This window comes from Parasteatoda tepidariorum, chromosome 3, assembly GCF_982258835.1.
Source record: "Parasteatoda tepidariorum strain Cologne lab strain chromosome 3, Ptep-v5.0, whole genome shotgun sequence".
Classification (NCBI taxonomy): domain Eukaryota; kingdom Metazoa; phylum Arthropoda; class Arachnida; order Araneae; family Theridiidae; genus Parasteatoda; species Parasteatoda tepidariorum.
The window spans coordinates 32,652,125-32,668,928 of NC_141757.1; the positions used below are offsets into that span (position 1 = coordinate 32,652,125).

At 27.6% G+C, this 16,804-nt stretch overlaps 1 protein-coding gene across 1 annotated transcript; it reads right to left on the minus strand.

The window, feature by feature from the left end:
* Window positions 1-2,462: 2,462 nt before the first annotated feature.
* On the minus strand, window positions 2,463-16,446 carry LOC107438399 (uncharacterized). The gene is made up of 2 exons (XM_016050683.4): window positions 15,013-16,446; window positions 2,463-4,878 (listed from the first exon to the last, which is right to left on the minus strand). Exons 1-2 carry the CDS (start codon window positions 15,431-15,433, stop codon window positions 4,064-4,066), a joined length of 1,236 nt encoding a protein of 411 aa, XP_015906169.2. The 5' UTR covers window positions 15,434-16,446; the 3' UTR covers window positions 2,463-4,063.
* Between the last annotated feature and the right edge of the window lie 358 nt (window positions 16,447-16,804).

Consider the following 16,804-nt stretch of genomic DNA (forward strand, 5'->3'; position numbering starts at 1 on the left):
CGGACTCTATTCAATTTTATAACAAAACAAAATTTGGAGTTGATATGGCGGATCAAATGGCCAGAAAATATACAGTAAAATCTAGTTCTCGTAGATGGCCCCTCCAAATATTTTTCAATATTTTAGATTTGGCTGTTATAAATGCTTGGATCCTTTACAAAGAAGCGACAGGAATGCAAATACAACGAAAACAGTTCTTGTTTCAATTAGCAAAACAGCTTCCCACCGATTACAGAACTGCAAGGCAGAAAAATTCATCAGAACATGGAGACCCACAAAGATCAACTGCAACATCATCAAATACAACATATTCTGACAAACGCAAAATTTGTCAAGTACGATTTTGCCACAAAAACAAAATAAATAATATATGTGAAAAATGTCAAAAGTATGTTTGTGTAAGATGTACACATAAAATGATTTCCACTTTCATTTGCTTAAAATGTACAAGTAATGAATAAATTATTTTTTTCCAAGTGAAGTAATTTTTTTTATCGTTAATACTTATTAATAACTTGTTGTATGACTGTAAATAATATTAAAAATTAATTTTAAACAAATTTCTTTACACATTAGTTATTCTTTCACAATGCAGTCATTTTGACTGCTTTGGGGCAATATAGGTATATACTAAGTTTCTGTCTTTCTAGTGTTAATAAATATCATTGTTTAGTAATACACATGTATAAAATTTAAAACATTACTGCATCATTTTACTTCATAAAATAAACATTTTTGGTTCAAATGAATCATACGAATTTGGATCATTAAAAAAAAAAAAAAAAAAAAAAAAAAAAAAAAAAAAAAACATTTTTTTAATTAAAAAATATTGGAAAATGATGGAATAGAGAAAAAAGACTAAAAATGTTAAATGGGCTGCATACATGTAATATTGGGAAGTAAGGGTAAGTTTTAAAACTAATATTTTAAAATTTAGATATTTTTTGTCATTTATTTAAACACAATAAATTAATAAGTGGCTTTATGAATGAAACAATTTCCTGAAAGTTTGTAAAGATACCTTAAAAGTATTTAAAAATATAATATCAAATTTTGAAATTAAATACAGTTCGAAATAAAAATTTCTATAAAACTTCAACATGTTATTTTAAAAAATAAAAATATGTACTTCATAAAATGTTAGACGTTTTAACGTTTTTCCACAGAAAAATTTGTCACTACAACACTGACCAAGTTGTAAATAAAATACGTATTGCACGAATATATTTTATAGATCTTATAGAGCACAAATACAATGAACACTTAACAGTTGCTTTTCTATGTAAGTAACCTAAGTAATAGTGGCGTAAATATATGCAGCATGTTAATTGAAAACTCAAGTATACACAGATCTCAAGTATACACAGATCTGTGAGATGGAGCTCCAAATTTTTTTCAACTATTGAGGAGTTTATCATTTAAGTTGTTCAACATTTAACTGTCGTTTGATTTTAGTCGACAATGATTTGATTGTTAGATTGATCGACAATGATCAATGATTTGTTAGATTGATTTCAATCATAACTTTTACATGACGCTATTATTCTCTATTTAATAGCTATTCTTTTATCAATACTTTAAATATTTCTATCAGAAAATTAAACTTGAGTAATAAAAAAAAGTTAAAATCATTAAGAATAAAATACAATACACCATTTTTACAAACTTCCTACTGGACATTCCTCCTGAACGTTGTTGATCGTTCGACTTTAAACGCAACAATCAAAATCTCTATTTTGAAATGAATATTTTATATAAATTATTAATTTGATGAAAAAGTGGTAGAAAATTAAGTCAGTGCTGCATTAGAAAATATTTTGTATTACAATTAGAAGTTTTTGAAACATTTGAATTCCACACGAAATTGTTTGTTTATAGCAAAAAGAGAAGGAAAAAAATACTTCCACTCTTATCTTAAGATGAAAACCTACTAAACTTTTCAGTTTATTTTTGAACAGCATAGTCAAAACAGTTATCTGGGCTAAAAAAACTCGGAGTTGAGAGATGACTCAGAAATTTTCACCTTTTTAGTTTTGAAAACTACTACATTGAAATAAAACTTATTACTTACCATATTCATCATACTATTTCATATCATTAAATTGTTACTTGTATCATAAAAAATGTTCGATATACTATAGAAAAAGAAACTTACTTGTAAGACATATACACTGGAGAGCCATTACATTATGACCACCCTCCACCTATGTATTTATTATTTTGTCTCCATCTTCGCGGCCCGCGAAGCATTTTCTTGTGGCCCGCGAACTAAAATATATTAGTTGTGATTTTTTTACGGACAATTTTCGTAAAAAGTCTATATGGGTTTAAAATACTTTTCTCGTTAATAGAAACCTAATTTCTTCGTTTCTGTGAAAGTCAACATACCAACAATGCAAAAAAATTTATTTCTCGGGTTTGGCATCCAAGAAAATATTTATTCTAATACAAAAATAATCATGTTTTTGCTCTTTTTCATTTTTTTTTTTTTTTTTTTTTTTTTGTATTTTGTGAATATAATTCAGCATGTGTGTATCAGAAATTTTTCGATTTAACTTTTTGAAACCACTCATTTTGGACGAAAATATTCAGACACATTTGTAAATTTTAAATTTAAAATGTAAATATCTATTCTTTGGTGGTTGCAGCAGACAAACCTCAATTTTCTAATTAAACATTTTGTGTTGTATTATGTATGTTTTAATACCAACCTTTTTAAAGTTTTATATCTTAACAATTAGATATCTGTTGCACATTAATTGTTTAATACATAGGTGCACATTAAAGTTATTGTAGCCCGAATTTTTATTATTTATTTAATATTTTTAAAAATATTATTAGTAATAATTAAGTATTTTTAAAAATTTACTTCTTTATTTTAATTTGTAATTCAATACTTTTGCTTTGTACAACTTGGTAAAAATCTGACCGTAATATTTAATGTTTCTTGAAACATAAAAGAGTCCTACATTAAATTTTGATAAAGTTGCAGCCCTCCATTTGATTTGTGTTTTTAATTGTGGCCCTCGGCCTCATGTATGTTGGAAACCCCTGATCTATAACAATGGGCTCGCCCAGGTTTTCATGGTTTCTCACCCAAGAACAATGTTTTCATGGGGCACATTAGGACCCATAATCCTCATAGAACAATCCCTGACGTCTGTAAGCTATTTAAACGTAGTTACAGACCAGGTTCACCCATTCATGACAACAGTTTTTCCAGCTGGGGATGGTGTTTACCAACAGGATAATGCACCATGTCATAAGGGTTGAATCGTCATGGATTGGTGCGAGGAACATTCCAGTGACTTTCAATTCATGTCTTGGCCCCCAAATTCACCTGACCTTAATCCAATGGAGCATTTGTGGTCCTACTTGGAAAACCAAATTCGTGCTGCAACGCTATCCCCTCGCAATGTGAGGGAATTGCAGGACCAGTTGGTGAGCGCTTGGTACCACATACCTCAGACTACCTATCAGCACCTTGTGGAATCAATGCCATGGCGGGTGCTAGCAGTTTTGAGGGCTAAAGGTGGTCCTGCATGCTATTAGCAGGGTGGTCATAATGTAATGGCTCTTCGGTGTATATATGAATGCTCTACAGTTTGAAAAGAAAAATACTGTTTCAAAACTTTCTTTTGTAAACTAGAATAAACCTTAAAAATATTCATTATTTTTTAAAAACCTCTGGGCACTAAGCTAAGGTCTTGTAACAAAATTTCAATTTATGTGTCACTTAAATTTATCAAATAATTACTAAAATTAAAGATAATTTATTTTCAAGTAGTATGTACACATTAGTAGATTTTCACTGTTTGGAATGGATACTAGTTTGCTGCTTAATGACAATTTCATTACTAAAATTGTTGACGGTAATTATCAATGTCATTTAAAATAACTCTATTGAATCTTCACTTACGCATTTCTATAATTGTAATTATGGCAATGAATTAGATATAATTAAGTTATCTAATATTTAATTAAAATCTCAAACAATAGATGAAAGCCAGAAAATATATATTTAGAAAAATATTCTTTTGTACAACCCTGCTTTGTTAACATCTCAAAATAAAGCATTATAGACTGCTTTAATTATTTTCAGTTCATTTTCTAACTGATTTGCTGCAGCTTTTAACTGGACAGCTTGTTCACTCACCGATCCCTTGTGGACATCGATAGAAGCTACAACAAGGTTTGCTACATCCAAAGCCACTCCAATACCAACTAATACACCTTGAGTGACCAATTTTGCTGTGGCTTTTGTGATAAGCTCTGTAGAAGCAAGTCCTGCTTTTGCAGCAGCATTGTATATAAGCATTCCTAGGTCACTCCCCATGTCAAAAAGTTTGAGTAGGCCCAAAACAGTGCGGTGTGTTAGAACAATACAATTGAATAATAGACTATTATTTTTACGGAAGAATATTACAACAAAGACAAAAGCTATAACAACTGGAATTATCTGCTCAAATTCAGAGCAAGCACCAAAACCAGATGGAGCAGCTTTTTCAACAAAAAGCTTAATAAGTTTTTTTAATAAAGAATGCATAACTCCAGTTTTTAAAGAAAGAAAATGCGTAACATCAGCTTTAAAATTTTTCAGACCTTCAAAAATTTCTTGCATTATATCAAATCCAATGATTTTATCCAATAAATCTATTAAGTTTTGAGAATGTTGAAACCACTTAGCCAAGGGTAAAAATTGCTTTCCGTCCTTTGTAAGAATTTCTTGCGCCTTACTCATCTTCTTGCGCAAGAGAGTTGTTTGTGTTACAGCTGTACCAAATACAGTAGCACCACCTGCAAGTGAAGCGATTCCACCAACAGCACCTAAAACTATAGCAGCAGGTGGGAAAACAAGAGATACACCAATAGCTACACCTAAAAATATTATAATATTAATAAACATAATCTTAATTGGGTTGTTCTTTTAACTACTCTCCATACATTAAAAATTACCAATACAATAAATTAAATACTTTGTAAAAAAATATCTATAATACTGACTTGTATAATATACACAAATGCTGTTCACCAAAAATATGTCACCATCACAGAATTTGTTTACTATTGTTAAAAAGAACAAGAAAACTTTTTTTTGCTCCTTTTCTGACCAATGCAAATGCGATTTAAAATTGCTTTTATATGATTTAAAATCACACATCGTGTTTCCAATTCACGAGATTTAAGAATGTGCATAGTATCTAATATTTCAGCAATTTTATATGAAATATCGCGTTTCATATTCACACGATTTAAAAGCTATTGTTATCATTCATGTTCAAGTGACATAAAAATTACTCATTGAAATTTGTATTCAGGCGATTTTAAAATGAAACATCGAGATTTGTATTCATGCGATTTTAAAATCATGCATTGAGATCTATATTCACACAATTTTAACAAATAAATAAAATTTTGCATCGATATTTTTAATAAAACATTGATAAATATTCAATGGATTTTTCTTTGGAAAAAATGTCATGTTTATTAATTACTTTCTACAGCTATGCAAGCAGGGCTTGCAAGTCTGTATTAAGACTGCATTAAATGTTTAATTTAATCTGTATTTTCAATCTCAAGAATCTATAGATTTTTAAAAATGTAATTTCAAATGTGTTGGAACTTAACACACATCAAGAAAGAAAGTAATTTCGTTAACTAAAATTAATTAATGCAGCAATTTATTTAAAATAAATTTTAAAACTAAAAAAAGAAAATAATTAAAGTATCAATAATTCAAAACACTGTTTTTTAACTTTTAAAATCAATATATATATAAAAAAAATCAGTTGATTTAAATCAAGCTGATTTAAACATTTTTTTAAAAGAGTTTTAATTTTTTTAAAAGAGTTTTAATTTTCTATTTAACTTTACATTGATTATTATATATACCAGCACATATTTCTTCACATTTAGCAGTTTTTTGAAGATATTAAACTAGTTTTTGATTCACTATCTTTCTGTTGTATCCGAATTTTGTAAAATTGACCGCAGGATAAAATTTTGGCTGTTTTATATACAGATATATATACCGGAGTTCACCGTAGGAACAAAAAAGGGCAGGGTGTTTCTTAAGAGAATAGGGCACTTTGAGCTCACTTATCACTGTTAAAATTTATCAAAATCTGTAATATTATGTAATAACGGAATTTGATCTTCATTTCTTAAATTACCCTCTTACATTATTTAACGTGTAAATTTCACAAAGCAATTCTCACTCTAAATATAAAAATGACAGAAAACTTTGAAGCTTTTGAAAGAAAATTAAAGGCAAGATAAAAGATAATCCTTGTGCATGCATTTTCTTCATAAAGAAAAAAGTGGACTAAAAAAGATTAATTGATGAATAACTTAAAAGCTTTTTTTTTAATATTTTAAATTGAAAATTATAAGAAAATAAACATTTAAAGGCTAATTTTTAAATAAAAATTATTTATTGAATGTATATATGTGTATGCATGCATCAGTGTTCTCCCTATGTGTTCTTAGAAAGGCAGCTCGCCTTATTTGCCCTTTGATCCCTATAAATGTACCATCTTTTCCCTTTTTGTAAGATATAAGCTGCCATCCCTTAATAACACTGCCTTTTAATTCACATTCCATTAAAAAATAATAATAAATAACTCACTGTTTAAATAATAATTACACACTTGTAAAATTATCTGTATTTTATAGGTTTATATTTCTGATTACTATTAAAAAAAAAAATTCTCAAAAGGAATTCAAAGGGTTTATAAATGAAATTTTTAAGTGATTTTAAATAGTAAAATTATTTTTTAAATAAATATTTTTTTTTTTAAAAAATGCACCATTAAATAAATGTCATATTCTAAAATTTTCCGTATAAATTATAGAAAACAGCTTTCAAGTTGTTTATCACTGAATCACTTTTTTGTTAACATTTTTTGAAAAAAATTTATGTTCAGAGATTGGCCTTTAGCATCCATTTAATTATTGTTTTTATAAACTATACAAATTTTTCTCCTGTTTTTATAATGTGTGAGAATTACTTTTTGAAATATATACATAAAATAGTATAAGAGTTTAATTTAAGAATTGTTGAAGACCTAGTTCAGTTATTACATAACCGCACAATTACACATTACACAATTTGACAAATTTTTACGGAGTTAAATGAGTGCCCCTTTAAAATTCAAAGTGCCCTTTTCCGTGAGGAAGTGCCCTACTCCTCTTTATTCTTTGGGAGAACTCTACATACATATTTTATATATATATATATATATATATATATATATATATATATATATATATATATATATATATATATATATATATATATATATATATATATATATATATACAGTGGAGCATCGTTTATACGACGATCACTTATACGACGTTTACATTTATACGACGTTTTAGTGTGGTCCCAAATCATTCCTATTCATTTTAATGAAAAAATATATCGTTTATACGACGCACAAAATCGGTTATACGTCGGTTTTTAGATTTTGTTCACGTTTATTTAATTTTTTATTTTTTCTTGTGTATTTTAAAAAAGGGCGGAATTTGCCAACATGAATGATACAGAAAAGAGTGCCAACAAGAATGCTTGGATGACGACCGTAATTTTTACTAGATGACTGAAAAAACTAGACAATGTTATGAAGAGGAAAAAACGAAAAATTTTGCTATTCATCGACCAATGTCCAGCGCACCCATCGATACTAATTATTTCGGAAAATGTAAAAGCTCTCCTTTTTCCTGCAAATTGCACAAGTGCGCTTCAGCCATTAGATTTGGCCATGATTAGAAATCTAAAATTGCATCATAGAAAGCAGTAAGTTCAACTCGCTATTCAAAGCATTGTAGAGACAAATAGCAAGAAAATATAATTAAAGGTATCATACATTCAAATTGCTCACTGCAATTTCTCTTCTTTGGTTATTTGTTTGTTTTGCTTTGTCTAATTTAGAAATTTATGTAAATCAACACGTTAAACATTAAAATTAACTGAAAACAGAGTTAGTTTCAGTTTTAGAAGTAAAAATCGATTATACGACGTTATCGTTTATACGACGTTTTTCGGTGGTCCCTTCGGCGTCGTATAAACGATGCTTCACTATATATATATATATATATATATATATATATATATATATATATATATATATATATATATATATATATATATATATATATATATATATATATATATATATATATATATATATATATATATATATATATATATATATATATATATATATATATATATATATAAACACAATAAAGAGGTAAAAGAAAGGAGAAATTATTCACGAGGAAAATTAAGAAAAAGTTTTTTTTATTGTGCATAAGCTGCATACACATAGAACCCATAAAATAAGTTTAAATTTTGAAATACAAAGAAAAGAAGAAGAAAAATTATTAATGAATAAAAAAATTTAAAAAAAAAACATTTAAAAATAAAAAATTAAAATGTCAGACAACAAAATAAGAAAAAGTTATAATTACGTCATCATCTCACACCATTATATCCCCTAAAAAAGAGTGCTTTCTAATAATGCATTAATATAGCCAAAGAAAAATATATCAATACAATAGTGAGATGAGCACCAAAACAATTGAAAGAAATGCTATAAAACTTATTAAACAAAAGAAAGAAAAATCCTAGAAAAATACAGAACACAAAATGTAACATATAAGGCATGAAGGGAAATTCACAGAGTTCTCCCTAAGCGTTTTTAAACGAGGGTTAGCCTTACCTGCCGTTCAATTCCTATAAATGTGTCCTTTTTGTAAAAATAAGCTGCTATCCCTCACTGCCTCTTTATTTTAATATTTTAAGAAAAAGTTGTTTTCTTGACTATTTGTTTCAATTAAAATTAATTAATAACAATAACTTTAATTCTTAATTTCATTCCTTCATTTTAAAAAGATTTTTCTTATGTTGTCCAGTTATGTAGTTAAAATCAGCATGATATTCGGCCTCAGACATGTTCACATCAATTTTTTTTCTTTCAGTAATTTAGATACATTTTTTGAAGATATTGTACTGCTAGATCAGATTTTTAACAAGAGTTGGGATTTCATTAGGAAAAGGTATATTTTTTATCAAGACACTGAAAAGAATAAGAACAGGGGTCTGTCCAGATATTTTGTGAAAGGTCCGTTTTTAGGGAAATTGTGAAAAAATTACTCACATTCTTTCAATCAGGGTCCGCTTTTATGAATTTGTGCAAATAGGGTCCGTTATTGCGAAAGAAAAACTTTTTCAAGGAGTTTTTAAATTGTAAAGACATACAAGATTATGCTCAACACTGTAAAATTATAATTAAAAAAATTAAATTTTAAAAAATAAACAACATTTGCTGCTTCTAAATTAGAGATGCAACATGCAAATATTTGGTATTTAGCCTATACTGCTGAACGCAAAATATTCATTTCGGACGAATAATGGAAGAATCGTCTGCCGAAGACAAAACTTAATTCGTTTACATCCATCTTTCTTGTTTTCTGCCCCTGGAAAGAGTTTATTCGATTAACAAAATAATAATGAAGATAAACAAATTCGTGAAGGGTTCGATTAAAAAAAAAATCATTTTGTGAAGGGTCCGTTTTTAAGTTAAAATGTTTTGTGAAGGGTCCGTTTTTAAGTTAAATTATTTTGTGAAGGGTTCGTTTTTATGAAAAGATATTTTGTGAAGGGTCCGTTAACGGACCCAAATTTCTTCTAAACAGATCCCTGAAGAATTAACTAAAATCTAAAAATAACCAGTACAATTGTTTAGCAATAAATATTAGCTTAAATTTAAACACATAAAATTTAATATAGTACAAAAAAAAGTTTCCCTGCATATATTTACTCTTTTAAAAAATATTGTTTTCGTAATTTACTTTTATACAAAATATTAAAAGCTATTATAATATTTTATTTTTGAATGGATTATGTCCTATTTCCATAAAAAAATACAAATATGTACTTTTACATCTAGATAAAATATATGTATTTATTATTTTAGGTTTACATATTGTAATTTTAAAAAAAAATTCATTGAAATGAATTAATAATTCAGAGTAAATCAAATATTTCTGGTTAATTTTCATCAACTTCTTTTTTTGGGAGGGAGGGGAGAGTGAATTAATGAATTATTTTCTAGAAGTTTAAATTTTTCTGTTATTTAAATAATGAGTGAGAATAACTTCTTCAAACAAATACATAAAATAGCATAAGTAATTCAAAAATTTTTGAGGATCAAATTCAGTTATTAGTTATTTACATAATATTACACATTTTGATGAATTTTAAAGGACGTAAGTGAGTGCCCTTTTATTTGTGGAAGTCTGCTTTTTTTTATTTATTTACAGGGAGAACTCTGAATTTAATTAATATATATATATATATATATATATATATATATATATATATATATATATATATATATATATATATATATATATATATATATATATATATATATATATATATATATATATATATATATATATATGTCACGGCGAAAGACCGAAATCGGTAGGTGTTGACTTTCACCGGTGAATGTCGACAAACACCAAATACGTCGGTGAAAGATCGAATATTTCATTACATTCTTGTACATTCGGACCCTCACCGGTGTATGTCGACAATCACAGATATGCTTTGGTGAATGTCCGAAATATTTATTATATTCGATTTGATATGAATTTATTCATGGATATAATTACATTTATTCGATATTTTAACCCTGCACTGATGTTTTTTTAAGGTTAAGTGCCACTGCCCGGTATACCTTTGCCCGGTATACCCTACACTGATGTTTTTTTAAGGTTAAGTGCCACTGCCCGGTATACCTTTGCCCGGTATACCCTACACTGATGTTTTTTTAAGGTTAAGTGCCACAGCCCGGTATACATTTGCCCGGTATACCCTACACTGATGTTTTTTAAGGTTAAGTGCCACTGCCCGGTATACCCTATGCCTGATGTTTCTTCCAATCTATCGTCAGTAAGTATTAAAATACAGAATAAATATAAATATATCAAATAAATATAATAATATTAACGAATAAATTAATATAAAAGTGGATATAACAAATATTTCGGACATTCACCAAAGCGACTATGTCATTGTTGAAATTCACCGGTGAGAGTCAGAAATGAGGGTATTTAGCAAATATTTCGGACATACACCAAGCGACTACGTGAATGTTGACATTCACCGATGAATGTCGACATTATCCAGATTTCGGTGTTTCAACGTAACATATATATCAAACTTAGGAAAAATTAATATATATCCAATTATGAATGCTACTGTGAAGAAAATAAATATTATAAAAATCTTAGAACTAAGAAATTTAATGTTAAAAGTCACAAAATTTAGACCATTTACCATAAAGGGTGATTCCACGCTACTTGTAGCCTGGCATGCTTAAAAATATTTTTTTTTTCATTAAATTTAATAAACTACATACCAAATTAAAGGCCATTAAATGTATTTTATGAATATTCAATTAGTTTTTTTAAAGAAAGTGATGCACTTTCTTTAAATTGTATAAAATGTAAAAAATTGAGTTTAAAAGTTGCAGACTTGACAAAGAGAAAATAAATTTCTTTTGCTATTGCAGCATTTAATATTTATAATTAAGCATGGTATTTTAAGAGATATATTGTATTTACATAATTAATGACTGAAAAAATGTCATTTTTACGTTTATTATTTAAATATGGGGTGCTTATAAGAGAACATGCTTACTTTTTAATGATTTTTTTTTCTCAAATTTTATTAAAACAAAGTAATTAAACGATCAATTTTCTTAAAAATGTGATTTCCTTCAACTATTTGCAGTGTTGTATTATTATTATTTTTAAAAAATTATTATTATTTTAAATATTTTTTAAAGAATTTTTAAATTGATCATTCATTTATTCATACAATTCTGAATTTGCTTTAAAGATAAATAATATGACAAATAAATTGCAATGTAATTTTTTACACATCATTTGCCTGGAGTCTAAAATAAAACTAATTTGCAATAATTAATTTTATAATAAAAATCTAAGTTCAAAATATTAAAAAAAAATGAATAAACAATCATAATTTACTCAATATTTTATTCAATAAAAGAAATCTGTAATATTCTAATGATATACGACCATCTAAGAAAGTTATAATTACAAAGAGAAACTTTTTGTCATGTCTGCAACGTCATGTCCGCAACATACATGTTATATTTAATTTGGTAATTTTCAACTAAATTAATTTTATTTCTTCAAAAGTCTTGTGATTTCTTTTATAGAAATAGACACTGAAATCTTACCTAAAAAAAGTTTTAATTTATTTCATAAAATTCGGAGATTTTGGTGAACGTAGAAAAACTTTCTAAAAGTCATATTTTCTGCATCATGTCCGCAACCCTTCAAATTTTTATTTTGAAGGTGTTTAAATTCATTATAATTTTTAAATATGCATTGGGTTAAAATAAGTTCATTTTAATTTTTAAATATGTATTGGGTTAAAAGAAGACAGGTTTCCTGATTTTATAATGTAAAAAACCACTCACCTAACAAAATTTTTTATTTAATTATGTGCAATCAAACTTTGTAAATGTCATGTCCGCACATACTGTGAAATCGCCCTATATCAATTAAGAAAATACTAAAATACTTTCTTCATGCTCTCAATAATTCTTGTTTAAAGATATCAAATAGATTCTACAATTGCTCCGTTTGGCTTGAGCTATATAACTTCAATACATTTTATTAATAATACAATAATCAAGCAAGGTTTGCCAAGTGGGCCCACTTTGAAACCCCCCCCCCCCCGGGGTTATATATAAATGCTTAATAAATATACTAAACAGATGTGTGTGGGAAAAAAAAGATTGATGACATTTTTCCTTTTATATTACTGTTGCATTTACATTTTATAATACTTGAGTTAAAAATTGTAAAACATTATGTATTTAACAATAAAGATTCAAATATGTATTAGTGATAATGTGTTTTTTAAACTTATTTTAATTTTGTTAAATATATTTTATATAAAATTTTTGGATTTATTTCCCTTTTTAAGCTTATACAACACTATTTAATAAATAAAAATATTTACGCAGTAAAACTTTAAAGTTTTTTTTACTAAATGAACAAACCCAATTTTTCCCAGGTTTTTTCAATAAGTTTTATCAAACCCTGTAATTAAAGGACTAATCAAAGATTATGTAAGCTCTAGGTAGAAAGGGGTAAGTTTGAGATTTGTTAATTTCTGAGGACAAAATAAAAGACATGTAGAAGAAATACTGAATTTTTCTTTTCAAAATTAAAATGCAAACAAAAAAAATTTGCACATTTAAAATTTTATTATAACTTTTATCTTGGAAAAGATTCTAATAGATGTGTAACATATTGAAATAAATTTCATCTTGGAAAAATTTCTAATAGATGTGTAACATAGAGATAAAAAATTCCAACTTGCTATCCATGAACTAAATAAACAAAGCTACAGGACAGATGTGAAGTATGACTCTTAAAGAGTAAAAATTAAAAAAGAATGAAAGAGAAGAAATTGTAAACTAATTAAAATGAAAACTGCTTAAGAAGTAAGCCATTGAATGTTTAAGTTTAACAGAATAAACAAAGAACAAAATAAACAAAGCTACAGGACAGATGTGAAGTGTGACTCTTAAAGAGTAAAAATTAAAAAAAGAATGGAAGAGAAGAAATTGTAAACTAATCAAAATGAAAACTGCTTAAGAAGTAAGCCATTGAATGTTTAACAGAATAAACAAAGAACAAAATAAATAAAGCTACAGGACAGGTGGGAAGTATGACTCTTAAAGAGTAAAGACTCTTAAAGAGTAAAAAAGAATGAAAGAGAAGAAATTGTAAACTAATCAAAATGAAAACTGCTTAAAAAGTAAGCCATTGAATGTTTAAGTTTAACAGAATAAACAAAGAACAAAATAAATAAAGCTACAGGACAGGTGGGAAGTATGACTCTTAAAGAGTAAAGACTCTTAAAGAGTAAAAAAGAATGAAAGATAAGAAACAGTAAACTAATCAAAATGAAAACTGCTTAAGAAGTAAGCCATTGAATGTTTAAGTTTAACAGAATAAACAAAGAACAAAATAAACAAAGCTACAGGACAGGTGGGAAGTATGACTCTTAAAGAGTAAAAAAAGAATGAAAGAGAAGAAATTGTAAAATAATCAAAATTAAAACTGCTTAAGAAGTAAGCCATTGAATGCTCTAAGTTTAATTTTACACGGTAACTTTTTCATCAAAATAAAAATTCTAACTATAAATTTGAAGATGAGAATCTGATCAGTAGATTCTAAGTATGGTCAAACAAAATCCATAAAATGGATTTTATGGATTTTGCAGAATCCTTGCCTGTTGCAGAATAAATGTCAAGTCTTGGCAACTTCTGGGCATTAAAAATTCAGAAAGGGACCAAATCGAAAGGTATGACTAACAGCCACTCCCGGGCAAACATATACATAATTTTTTTTTCTTTTTTATTAAGATTTTCAATGCACATTTGCAAGATTCAATTTGCAAATCTATTTAACACCTTGGCCATTGTAGTTGGCCCGACAGATCACGATACGGAAATATTTTCTATAAACTAGACTGCTTTATAATGTCATATGTATTTAGAATTTATGTTATTTTAAAAAGTGACAGCACTAAAGCATATTTAGAAAATTAAAGTGGAGATTACCTTATCGTGATCTGAGGCAGAAAAATCGTCCAGTAATTAGAAGGAGGGAGGGGGGTAATAATGGCTTTAAAGTTTTATTTTATAAAAAGGAATTCGGTTATTGGAATTAAATGAGTTTGCAGAAACAATTTGTATGTGCAGATAGTTTAATTTTGTCTTACTTTGCTCTTAAGTAATTTAACCTATATTTTGGCGTGCAGTTAATTAAATTATATTTCAAAATCGCCTACGCAATATTACAGGTTTAAAATTAATTTTAAAAAAAAACTAAGGAACCCTTTTTTTTTTAAAATTTCTTAAGCATTTAAATTAACAAAAATCATACCTCCAGCTATACCAACAGAACTGCCGGTTATTGTGGCGACATTACAATTAAAGCGATCAGTATTGATGCAATCAGCTATCTCTCTTAAACGAGAAATATTCTTTTTCCTGGAAGGAGCCCACTTAGGGCAATATTTCTGAAAACTCTGTCGAGCCTTTTGTGCTTCATTGAAGGCATCGATAATCATTCTCAAATTTCTTCTTGTTAACTCGAATTTATTAGTGAATTCCACATCATTCTCATCTTCATCTGAGGATTCTTCACTCGAAAGATCGCCATTAGCCATGCTCATAACAACTTCTCTAGCATTTTCAAAGATTAACGAAGCGATTAATTTTTCTTCTGCTCTAAGTGATTCAATTGTAGATGTATTGAAAACACTGTTAAATAAGGCCAAGTGTGACATATTTGCTTCGGTCATATTGAAAGCTTTCTTATAAAATCCTATTATCACATCAGTTTTAAAAAATCCGTTTGATTATAAAAGCAGAAGAGAAAAGTACAAACTAAAGCGTCTTGAAAGTGAAACTAAGGCCGTTCCAGGCTGTGTTCAAACTATCATATCAGGCATGCGCATCACATCTTGCCACTTCGGAGGTTTTAGTTTCACTTTCACTTTAGATTCCTCGCCAGCTATTGTTGCATTAAGACGCATTCTCTGTATTCTAAATGTTATAATTTATCACACACGCAGGTATAACTTTTCCCATGGGGGTTTTCAGAAATTAAAAATTGACAAATTGAAGTGAGGTTAAATTTAAAACCGGTGTCTAAACTTATGCTTTATTTATCTTTAATGATTAAATTGGTTATATTAAATTAATTTATATAATTGATATATTATAACTGATATATTAAATTGGATACCTTTAAAACTGAGTATTGTATTAATAAATTTAAAACTGAATTTTATTTTTAATCTGTATTAGAAGATCTATTAAATTTGGAACAGGAAACTATGAATACGATTTTCTTATACCATATCTCTTTATAGTCTATTAAAATTTGACTTCTTCTACTAAAGAATTAATACCAAAGATTTTTTTTCTTCATAAAAAGCTTTTTTTGGTTATAATAAATGATACCTGAGAACTCCCCATCTCTGATGTTACACTTATCCTCTTTTTGAAAGAAATAATGGGGTGATGTAAGGGGGAGAAGGGAGCCTATTTTCCGTGAGAAATATTTTTTCGGTTTAAATCTTCCCACTGAATTTAATGAGATCTATTCCAGGACCATCAGTCTAATAGTTTAGAAGTTATAAGGATTTTATGTATAAAAAGTACTAATTTGTACTTGAACCTATTTACGCTTCTGATATTACTATCTAAGACACGCAAAATATGGATTCCTGTATTATACACAAGTCAATGGAACAAAAAGTTTAAAAGTTGAAGGATTTTTTTTTTATCTATAAACAATAACTCTTTTTTTTTTCTTTTTTTTGCACGGACTGATTTATATAATTCATATTGCTATCCAGAAGCTTTCTGCATATCTAATGTAAATTTTCCAATGCAATTGTTCACGCAATTATATGAAACCAATCCCAAGACAATCGAACTAATAGTTTAGTACTTGTAAGCGTTTAATGTACAAAAAATATAATTTTGTACTTGCTCTTATTTACATATCTAGCTATACAGACAAGTGAGGTACTGTTCACTATGCATTTTTTTCTGGTTTTATCTAATGAGACAAAAACGTGAAGGGCTGATATTTAAAATGTTGAAATGATAGTACAGAGGAGAGATAGGGAGTTTTCATTTATCACTTCGAAGAAATGCCTTTC

Excerpts from the sequence above, each read along its gene's own strand:
- LOC107438399 (XM_016050683.4), bottom strand. The coding sequence starts at position 15,433 with ATGACCGAAGCAAATATGTCACACTTGGCCTTATTTAACAGTGTTTTC. Across the intron at positions 4,879-15,012 it reads TTCTGTTGGTATAGCTGGAG|GTGTAGCTATTGGTGTATCT; the intron begins GTATGATTTTTG and ends TAATATTTTTAG.